The 11,606-nt window shown below is 41.6% G+C and overlaps 1 protein-coding gene across 1 annotated transcript; it reads left to right on the top strand.

The window, feature by feature from the left end:
• The first annotated feature begins 303 nt into the window (after positions 1-303).
• On the top strand, positions 304-2,895 carry LOC147333252 (GTPase IMAP family member 9-like). The gene is made up of 4 exons (XM_086290826.1): positions 304-328; positions 380-498; positions 1,328-1,493; positions 2,048-2,895. Exons 1-4 carry the CDS (start codon positions 304-306, stop codon positions 2,893-2,895), a joined length of 1,158 nt encoding a protein of 385 aa, XP_086146952.1.
• The last annotated feature ends 8,711 nt before the right edge of the window (positions 2,896-11,606 follow it).

Below are 11,606 nucleotides of genomic sequence, written 5' to 3' on the forward strand. Positions count from 1 at the left end.
GGGAGCTTCAGGGTCCTGTGCAGTATCTGTGATATTCCTACAACTGTGCTCTTATGTACAGAGATCTTGGATGTTGTTCGTTGGGTCTGGTGGAGCCACTTGCCCAGATTGGGGGGTATTGCCCCAAGTGCTTTGATTGCCACTGGGACCACTGTTACCTTCACCCTCAACATCTTCTCAGGCTCCTTACTGAGCTCTTGGTACTTCTCAGGCTCCTCATGTTCTTTCTTTCTGATGTTGCTATTACTCGGTATAGCTACATCTGTCACTACAGCCATCTTTCTCTACTTGTCCACCGCTACGATGTCTGGCTGGTTAGCCATCACCAGTTTGTATCTCTGTATCTGGAAGTCCTAAAAGATCATTCTCAACACCCTAGGTGGTGGGAAGCCCTTGGGTCTCTGGTCTCTGGGCCCAGAGCTCAGTCTGCTCTGGCGTAGCTGGCTGCCAGTGGAGCCTGTGGGCTGCTGGGTGACCCCCTACCCTTCCAGTCCATTGGTAGGTTTTCTTGATATCAGCCACTTCCTCTATCTGCTGGTGGTACATTTCATGCAGGGGTCTGTCCTTCCAAAAGGGTTCATGTTCTTGCTCCTCTTTTTTCTCAGGCATCTGTTGCCTGAAGTATTCACTGAGCACACTATCAGTAGTGGCTTCTTCCTGATGTACTTATGAAACTTTGTTGTCTCATCCTAGATGGTGGTTTTGACACTCACTAGTCCTTAGCACCCTTCCTTCCACTTAGTGTACAGTCTCAGGCTGCTGGACTTGGGTTGAAACCCTCCATGCATGGTAAGGAACATTCTTGTTTTACTGTCAGTGGATTCTCACTCACTTGGACGAGTGACGAAACGTTTCTCCCATTGAAAACGTTACGTCCAGATGAACAGACTTACTTACCTGGACGATTGAGAAGGCATTGCTGCCATTGAGTTTCAATCCATTGAAAATATTTTTCTTGCAACTGATTGTGGACTCTTCACCATCATTTTCATTCTCTATGACCACACTACAGCTTTTGATACAACTTCCCACCGCGCCATTTTTATAATTTATCGCCTACGTCTCTGCAATATTTTAAAAAAAATACAACATTCAGCTTCACTGTTATCACTGTTACCCAGATGACACCCAGCTCTATTTGTCTTCTAAAACAACTACTATACTCCCACCCACATTCACTTCTGTTTAAATAAAATTAAACTTTGGTTTACATACATTCTTAAACTTAATGGCAATACAAGTGACTTAGTTCCTTTTGGCACCAAATTTATACCATCTAAATCTAACGTGATCTTTTAATAACTCAGTTGTCATATCTTCCCTTTAGCTTGAGAGTCTGAGTGTCATCCTTACCTTCATTGCGAACATAAACAATATAACCCAGTCTGCCTATCTTCATCTTTGCAATATTAATGCCCTTCATTCCTCACTCACTGAGCAGGGTCCACGCTCACAGGTGCCGCTAATCAGGTGCCTAATTGTCATCACCTGGGGTACCAGATGCTCAACACAAGAAATAGGAAAAAAACAAAACACAAATGTGGCACCATTTAAGGGGAAAAAACATGTTATCCCAGAATAATCAAACCACAGTTTATTTCAGAATTTTTAAAATGTGTTATATTTCTGTGTTTGCTATATGTGTACATATTAGTGCTGTCAACATTAATCTCGTTAGAATGATGTTAACGCCATGCACAGGGCGATCCGAGATTTGCCGCGTTAATGCGGTTATGGCGTTAACGTCATTCTAACGAGATTAACGCTGACAGCACTAGTACATATTTATTATCAGAATGATCTTCAATAACCTACAGCGCATGTTAAAACATCTTAAGGCAATCAGGTCGGACAATGATGGAATTCAGTGGGCGTTTAATTTTAACATGTTTAGATTTTAGAATTTTTACATCAAAGCAAATTCTTGAGTTTACAAAAAATATACTGCACTAGTGCACTTTAAAGTCTGATTAATGACTTCTGGATGAAACATTTGGGTGCATGTTGTGTCTAAGTGTTAAAAATGTATTTGTCAGGTTTGAGTAAGACCGGCTAATTCTCACTGACGTTCTTCCAACAGGTGAGCTGAGGATCGTCCTGTATGGACAGAGTGGACAGGGTAAAAGTACTCTAGGAGGCATCATCCTGGGCAACAGAGAAATATTCACTTCTGATAAGGACTCAAAGAAGTGCCGTAAGGAAAGAAAGACCATCACGGGTCGAGACGTGGTTGTTGTTGACACTCCAGGTCTGTTTAAAGTAGATGATGATAGAAAGGAAGTGGTGGAAGAGATCAAGCGGTCCATCAAACATGCTGAACCTGGTCCTCATGTGTTCCTGTTCGTGGAGAGGTTTAAAGAGATCTCACAAGAGAAATTAGACGCACTGAAGACTTTTCAGGACACGTTTGGTAAACAGGCAGTGGACTACACTATAGTGGTGTTCACCACTAAAAGGAAGGAAATCGACGCCGCTTTCAAGCAGGAAACACTGAAATCCCTCAGAAGATTAACCGATCAGTTCCAGCAAAGATACTTTGTTTTTAACATTAGAGACGAACAACAAGGGTCTCAACTCGACGAGCTGCTGGGGATTATAAACAAGATGACGGGAGAAAAATGTCAACCTTTCTACACGTCTAAGATGCTCCAGGAGGCTGAGGAAGCTCTAAAAACACGAAAGGAAACAAAACCAAAGCCAGAAGAAGAGTGGCGCTCTTTTTATGACCGGTGTGGTTTGATTGGAATGGCTGTCGGCTGTGCAGCAGGGTATTTTATTTGTGGTGGCGAGCTGACGCCTACAACAGGAGCTGGGGTTGGAGCTGTAGTTGGTATGATGCTGTTCGTGGGAATAGCGTTTTTAGGCGTACTTGCTAAAATTAAACTTCAGGCATGATGCAGATAGATTTCAGACAGCGTCAGTGATTTTGTTGCTTACGCTGATCAGACCAAATCTAAAATCTAGAAAATCATAAAGGGGAAATCATGGTGGTTGTAGGTTTAGTTATTTTAGTTAATGTTTTCATGATTTTTACGCTGCAATAGGTGTAGCCTGCTGCATGCTTCCCATCACGCACTGACTGTTTCTTCCTTACTCACCATGTGTTTATACACCTCTGCATTGGTTCTTATTAATCTCTGGCTCTCTTTCACAGCATGTCTTCATCCTGTCTTCCTTCCTTCTTCCCCAACCAATCACAGCAGATGGCCCCGCCCCTCCCTGAGCCTGGTTCTGCTGGAGGTTTCTTCCTGTTAAAAGGGAGTTTTTCCTTCCTACTGTCTCATTGAGGGTCATATGATTGTTGGGGTTTTCTCTGTATAATGTGAGGATCTTTTCTGTACAGTATAAAGAACCCTGAGACAACAGTTTTTGTCATTTGGTGTAAAATAAATAAAATTGAACTGAACTGAAAATCACAACAACAGCTGCCTCAAGGTGCTGGTGTTATTAAAAGTGATTTGTCACATACCAAATGGACCAATACCCAACAAGACCAACAAGTTACTGTATCTACAAATTCAGTAAAGAACTGTAATACAACTGTAGTACAACGCATCCACTTAACACACTGTTTGCTGCTACAACTACACATGTTTCTTTTCCAAATATTTATTTATGAGTGACTTATGTATGTATGTATGTATATATATGTATATATTGTACTATTCTTAGTTAGCGTATTGTCTGTCTTGTCTTAATGTTGGTTTAAAATGGAGCACTGCAACAAAAAATAATTTCCCCCAGGGATCAATAAAGTATTCTGATTCTGATTCTGATTAATAGTGACCAACCACAAATGGAGAGCTATGTCCACAGAATGATCACAGTGGGTGTGGTTCAGCACCATCACGGCCAGCATCATTCACAAGCGAACCATGAGAAGTGGGCCAGTTTTGGGTTTAAGAAATAAGAGATTAAAGTGAAAGTTTTACAAACATGTTTAACGCCGACGTCTGTCAGTACCGAAGATTACGTCATGTGGTTGGTTGAGGGCTGTGTGGCAGCTCCTAGAGTCAGTCCTCATTCACAAAGTGCTCTACAAACACGAACGTTACGGCTAACAGCTGGATTTTCCCGTTTGAGTGCAGCAAGCAAACAGCAAACAGCCACTTACTGCTAAAGAGACAGAGTGAAAGTGGACTGCACATTTAACATAAACTCATTGTTGCAGCACTAAAGTGATCCCATGAAAAGTAGTTTTAGTTTTAATGTCCTCATTTTCCTCTGAGTTAGCAATCTGTCACTAGTTAGCTAACATGAACTAATGTAAATCTATTAGCCCCAACAAACCAGCCAACCGGGTGACGTCGCGTACTGACAGAAGATGGTGCTAAACATGGCTTTAAACTTTAGGTTTAAGCACTTATTTCTTAAACCCAGCTTAACACACAGAGTTACGTCTATGTCAGTTTCTGAGAGCAGGGCTCAGTGGTGTATATTAGCCTTTATATGCGTAGTGTTTCATGTCTCCTTTAAGGTTTGAGTTTTGTATGAGCCACATGTTAATAAAAAACTAGATGTTAGATTCAGATGATGTTTCTAATATTTTGGCTTTACGATGTTTCCTCTTGTGAGTCTGAAACAACTGAAACAGGATAAAAACAGGTGAAGCCCAACTCTGGATCTGCTGCAGTGACCTGCTGGATGCTAAGTGAACTTTTATCTTCATTAACCTGTGACTGCTTTCACATCCAGTGGTGATCTGTGAGATAACACACAGTCTTTAAATGTCTTTTTGTGTGTTGGACAGATCGATAATCTATCAGTTTGATCAGATTAGATCCTGTTGGCCGTCACAGACTCTGTTCTACATTCATACAGTTTGTTCTCATTTTAAAGGATTTTTGGGTTTCAGGGTTGTTAGGGAGCTTTTATTGTTTTATTTGCTTATGCTTCAAAAGTTATGTTACACATATTTCACCAGACACAGTTTTCTGTAGAAACAGGAAGCTGACCCTGTGACACTGGCATTTACCGCAAGAGACCAATACAGAAATACATATCCGCAGAAGTTGACTTGCATTATATTATTCTTAGAAATTGACTTGCAACACACATACTTTGTGACACACACACACACAGACAGCATCAGGACCTGCGTAACAGGAAATGTGATTATATTTGCATATTGACGATGTAACCTATAAAAATAAACGAATACTGCAGTTCGGTGTGATTTGCTCTGAGCTTTTCACCCGTGCAGCACGTTAACCTACACAAGTGTCTCAGTGTTGTTTATTCACCTGACTGTTTGTTAACTGTAAATCTCTGACAAGGGTTTTCTTGTGTTTGTTCTCCTGGATAAACTCCATGTTCTCACTTTAGGAGTTTCTACAGGACTGTTTCCTGATACAAATGCAAATGTGTGCTTCAGCTTCAGTGCAGACGGTTTTCACATGTTTGTGGATGGAAACACTTCGGTGTCTTAAACCTGTATATAGTTATAATGCATTACCCATACTCACATACACATGTAATTTCTCTATGCTGCACTTTGCACATATCTAACGTTCTTAAATGAACTTGTAGATCAAACTTTTTACTTCTCTAAAGTAGCAACAACCTTTGATACCAGTTTAATCATCAACAGATAATCAAACAATCATATTGCTCTGTGTTGCTCTCAGTACGTTGAGCAGCTGCCACATGTCTTCCCCTCTCTCTCTCTGACCCTGCTTTCCTGTCCTCTCTACGCTGTTTCTATGCAATAAATAAAAAAAAAAGGTCCAATCTGACAGAGAGGAGAATGATAAGAAACTATTTAAATAAAGGCTTTGTAATACTGGGTATAAAAGAAGAAAAGCTAATGACATGGCCTCCTTGTTCACCTGATCTGAACCCCATTGAGAACCTGTGGTCCATCATCAAATGTGAGATTTACAAGGAGGGAAAACAGTACACCTCTCTGAACAGTGTCTGGGAGGCTGTGGTTGCTGCTGCACGCAATGTTGATGGTGAACAGATCAAAACACTGACAGAATCCATGGATGGCAGGCTTTTGAGTGTCCTTGCAAAGAAAGGTGGCTATATTGGTCGCTGATTTGTTTTTGTTTTGTTTTTGAATGTCAGAAATGTATATTTGTGAATGTGGAGATGTTATATTGGTGTCACTGGTAAAAATAAATCATTGAAATGGGTATATATTTGTGTTTTGTTAAGTTGCCTAATAATTATGCACAGTAATAGTCACCTGCACACACAGATATCCCCCTAAAATAGCTAAAACTAAAAACAAACTAAAAACTACTTCCAAAAACATTCAGCTTTGATATTAATGAGTTTTTTGGGTTCATTGAGAACATGGTTGTTGTTCAATAATAAAATTATTCATATTGCTCTGTGTTGCTCTCAGAGCATTGAGCAGCTGCCACATGTCTTCCCCTCTCTCTCTCTGACCCTGCTTTCCTGTCCTCTCTACGCTGTTTCTATGCAATAAATAAAAAAAAAAGGTCCAATCTGACAGAGAGGAGAATGATAAGAAACTATTTAAATAAAGGCTTTGTAATACTGCTGGCTCGGTGTCTGTCTGTTCTCTTGTGATCATTTTTATTACCACAAATATAAAAACATCTCCACTTTGGTCTGGTCTGTGGGAAGGACAGGGTCCAGAAGTCTTGTGCTTTGTTCAGATGCAGGTTTGCAAAGCTGCATCTGAAACCAAACAAGCCATGTTTGTTCAGTCTGTTTCTAATTGTACTGCCATGAACTTTAACCTTTAACGTGCTAACTGAGGGTTAGAGAGCCTGAGCTGGAGCTCTTGAGTTTGTTGCAATTTCACTGAACATTACATGGCCTGAACTTGGAAAATTAAGACTTGAATACTCCGAAATACGACAGAAAGTGTCAGTGTCCCTTTGACACTAAGCTTTAAAAGGAGATAACAAACACTCTACGTGTTGACAGTGCTCGAGTATTTGCTCGAGTGGTTATCAGTCTCTTCTGAGGAACTGAGGAAGGGCTCGTTAAAGGAGTCATGCACATGATATAAAAGTCTTACTGATACAGCAGTCATAAAACAAACATTGAAAGTAAAAAATAAATGCTGCGTTAGCGTGAATCAGAATCCAAAGACTGTGATGTCCCCGGGGGAAACTGCTTTGTTCCAGAAGCTCAATGAAAAAACATGAAAGACAGAAACAATACTCAGTTCTGAGGAATTCGCCTTTTTTCTTGTCAATACTTGTAATGATGAAAAGGATAAGAGGAGAACATTACCCAGTTTCATTTATTACATTCAGATGTTATCAAATTCCATGCAAAAGTGGAACCGTTATCGGTTTGTGTTGTTACTGTTAGGCTTGTCTCGCTGATAAACTCGAGGTTGCTTCAACTTCAGAGCACTTTTTAAGCACACATCCAAAGCTAAGTGATAAATGATGTCTGAATGACTTTTTTAATTGCAGGCTTTTCATTGTAGTGCTCCAAATAACATTCAAATACAAATACAACAAGAAGGAAAATCAGGAACTAAACTCTAAACTTCCATTTGTTGATGAGGTCCTGATAAGAGGCAGTGAGTTCCACAGGTACACGTTTAAGTTGTTGTTTTTCTTTATTGTACTGTGCTAATTTACTGATCTGAAGCCAGACTGAAGGAGCATGCAGTGGATTCTCAGGCAGTCCAGCCTACAGGGAGTGCAGAATTATTAGGCAAATGAGTATTTTGTCCACATCATCCTCTTCATGCATGTTGTCTTACTCCAAGCTGTTTAGGCTCGAAAGCCTACTACCAATTAAGCATATTAGGTGATGTGCATCTCTGTAATGAGAAGGGGTGTGGTCTAATGACATCAACACCCTATATCAGGTGTGCATAATTATTAGGCAACGTCCTTTCCTTTGGCAAAATGGGTCAAAAGAAGGACTTGACAGGCTCAGAAAAGTCAAAAATAGTGAGATATCTTGCAGAGGGATGCAGCAGTCTCAAAATTGCAAAGCTTCTGAAGCGTGATCATCGAACAATCAAGCGTTTCATTCAAAATAGTCAACAGGGTCGCAAGAAGCGTGTGGAAAAACCAAGGTGCAAAATAACTGCCCATGAACTGAGAAAAGTCAAGCGTGCAGCTGCCAAGATGCCACTTGCCACCAGTTTGGCCATATTTCAGAGCTGCAACATCACTGGAGTGCCCAAAAGCACAAGGTGTGCAATACTCAGAGACATGGCCAAGGTAAGAAAGGCTGAAAGACGACCACCACTGAACAAGACACACAAGCTGAAACGTCAAGACTGGGCCAAGAAACATCTCAAGACTGGTTTTTCTAAGGTTTTATGGACTGATGAAATGAGAGTGAGTCTTGATGGGCCAGATGGATGGGCCCGTGGCTGGATTGGTAAAGGGCAGAGAGCTCCAGTCCGACTCAGACGCCAGCAAGGTGGAGGTGGAGTACTGGTTTGGGCTGGTATCATCAAAGATGAGCTTGTGGGGCCTTTTCGGGTTGAGGATGGAGTCAAGCTCAACTCCCAGTCCTACTGCCAGTTTCTGGAAGACACCTTCTTCAAGCAGTGGTACAGGAAGAAGTCTGCATCCTTCAAGAAAAACATGATTTCCATGCAGGACAATGCTCCATCACACGCGTCCAAGTACTCCACAGCGTGGCTGCAAGAAAGGGTATAAAAGAAGAAAAACTAATGACATGGCCTCCTTGTTCACCTGATCTGAACCCCATTGAGAACCTGTGGTCCATCATCAAATGTGAGATTTACAAGGAGGGAAAACAGTACACCTCTCTGAACAGTGTCTGGGAGGCTGTGGTTGCTGCTGCACGCAATGTTGATGGTGAACAGATCAAAACACTGACAGGATCCATGGATGGCAGGCTTTTGAGTGTCCTTGCAAAGAAAGGTGGCTATATTGGTCGCTGATTTGTTTTTGTTTTGTTTTTGAATGTCAGAAATGTATATTTGTGAATGTGGAGATGTTATATTGGTTTCACTGGTAAAAATAAATAATTGAAATGGGTATATATTTGTGTTTTGTTTGGTTGCCTAATAATTATGCACAGTAATAGTCACCTGCACACACAGATATCCCCCTAAAATAGCTAAAACTAAAAACAAACTAAAAACTACTTCCAAAAACATTCAGCTTTGATATTAATGAGTTTTTTGGGTTCATTGAGAACATGGTTGTTGTTCAATAATAACATTATTCCTCAGAAATACAACTTGCCTAATAATTCTGCACTCCCTGTCGATAAATCTAGATAATGAGGCATGAGATATAGGGACATAAAACTAAAGGTAAAGCACGAGAAACAAGGTCTTGCAAACAGGAACCAACTAACCATGTGGAGTTTGTGTTGGACTCCATTAGGCTGGGATCAGCTCGTCTCGTGACATCAGTAATTAGCAGACTCTGTTATTAAGCTAACATGTTGTTGGATTTTTACTCAGCATAACTGCAATGGATTTCTTTCCCATGTTCATTGCAGCTGCACAGTTTACCCATAACAGTTTGTCCTGAGAGGGAGGTGTGAAGTTCAAAAGATGGCAGACTTGCCACCAGACAGGCTCAGCATGGAACCACCTTTTAGCAATGTCGGCATTGACGTGTTTGGGCCCTGGTCTGTGTCAGCCCGTCGCACGAGAGGAGGCCACGCTGATAGTAAGAGGTGGGCTGTCCTCTTCACCTGTCTGTGTGTCAGAGCTATACACATTGAGGTAACTGAGTCATTGGTTTCCTCCAGTTTCATAAACGCATTCAGAAGGTTTATGGCGATTCGAGGGCATTTGCAAAACATATGCTCTAATTTCACCAGAGCTTGCAAAGATATGGGGATTCCCTCAAATCTTGATGGGAAAGCCATGGAGAGGTTTCTGTCAGAACATGGATGTATGTGGACCTTCAACACACCACATTCCTCTCATATGGGAGGAGCATGGGAAAGGATGATCGGCATCACACGTCGTATCCTGGACTTGATGCTTCTTCAAATGGGCTCCTCCAAACTCACACATGAGGTACTCACAACATTCATAGCTGAGGTTTCAGCCATAGTGAACAGTCGACCACTTGTGCCTGTGTCAAACGATCCTACAGATCCTTTCATTCTTACACCTGCTTCATTGCTTCAAGAAGCCAGAAAGTAGGTCCATTCCCAGTACCAGAAGGAGATTTTGGTCATAAAGACCTATTGAAGCAACAGTGGCACAGGGTCCAAAGTTTGTCTAACACATTTTGGGACAGGTGGCGGAAACAGTATCTGTCAACGCTACAGTGTCGAACAAAGTGGACATCTGACCGGCCAAACCTTAAGCAAGGAAGTGTGGTGCTTCTTAAGGACAGTCAGTGCAGTAGGAACGAATGGCCCTTAGGAATTATCGTTGATGTGTATCCCAGTAAAGATGGAAGGGTGCGCAAAGTGCAAGTAAAGGTCATCAAGAAAGAGGAACCAAAGCTTTACGTCCGACCTGTGAATGAGATGATCTTGCTCATTCCTCCAGATGACTGAAATGTGTTTGACCTTGTCATATTAGTAGGTGAAACCCGCTGGGTTTCAGACGGGGAGTGTTCTGTCACCAGTGTTGGGAAGGTTACTTTTAAAATGTATTCCATTACAGAATACAGAATACATGCCCCAAAATGTATTCTGTAACGTATTCCGTTACGTTACTCAATGACAGTAACGTATTCTGAATACTTTGGATTACTTAATATATTATCATGCTTTTTACAACAACATGAATGTACTATTGCTGTGTGATTTATTACTATTACTGAAGGTCCGCGACTCCGAACTGTAGTAAAGGGACCTCTGACTAATACGGCGGGGTCCCTGTCGGCTCGTAGCCGAAAAATAGCTTTACTTTGTTGTGTGGGTCAACTTTTCTTGCGAGAGACAGAGAGAGGCGTTGAAAGGCTCCAACGGAACTTATTGTTTTCGGAGGAAAACACGAACACGGTGTACAGTCGAGTCTTAATAGCTTACTTACAACTGGGCTCGTCAGGCTCTCTTCTTGGCTGCAGTGGTTATTATTATATTTACATGTTTCCAGCTCCCGTTTTTCCTCGATGACAACTCGTACCTTTCCACTCCCCTTTTTCTCCCTCCTCGCGCTCACAGACCCATAACGTGTATGGCAGTCCATTCTCCCTGCAGCACGGACTACACTGCCCATGATGCTACATTCTTTAGAGCTATGCTTGTAGCATTCTGCCTGTTAGCTTAGCACAACAACAACAACAACAATGAAAAGGCGCTCTCTCACCCAGGAAACACAGAGAGAGAGAGAGAGCGTCGCCCTGTAACCATGGCAACCGTAACGCTGCCGCCTGGAACAACAGAACGTAGCTGTCAAACAAAACCAAACAGTCCTGACCCGCGACAAAATGAAACAGGAAAGTACCGCAGTGTAATCCATTTATTTCAACAAAGTAACTGTATTCTGAATACCACCTTTTTAAACGGTAACTGTAACGGAATACAGTTACTCATATTTTGTATTTTAAATACGTAACGGCGGTACATGTATTCCGTTACACCCCAACACTGTCTGTCACCATGTAACTGTGTTCTGTTTAAATAGATTTTCCCTGAGAAAGTTGCTCTTTAGTGCCTCCTTCTGGCATGACCTGGTGTAACGTGCGCAAATCTGTCTCTGTTCT

Source organism: Aulonocara sp. 'chitande type north' Nkhata Bay, linkage group LG4 (assembly GCF_057382095.1).
Source record: "Aulonocara sp. 'chitande type north' Nkhata Bay isolate Kocher_YH1m ecotype deep benthic linkage group LG4, A_spYH_male_GT1.1, whole genome shotgun sequence".
In the NCBI taxonomy this organism is placed as follows: Eukaryota; Metazoa; Chordata; class Actinopteri; order Cichliformes; family Cichlidae; genus Aulonocara; species Aulonocara sp. 'chitande type north' Nkhata Bay.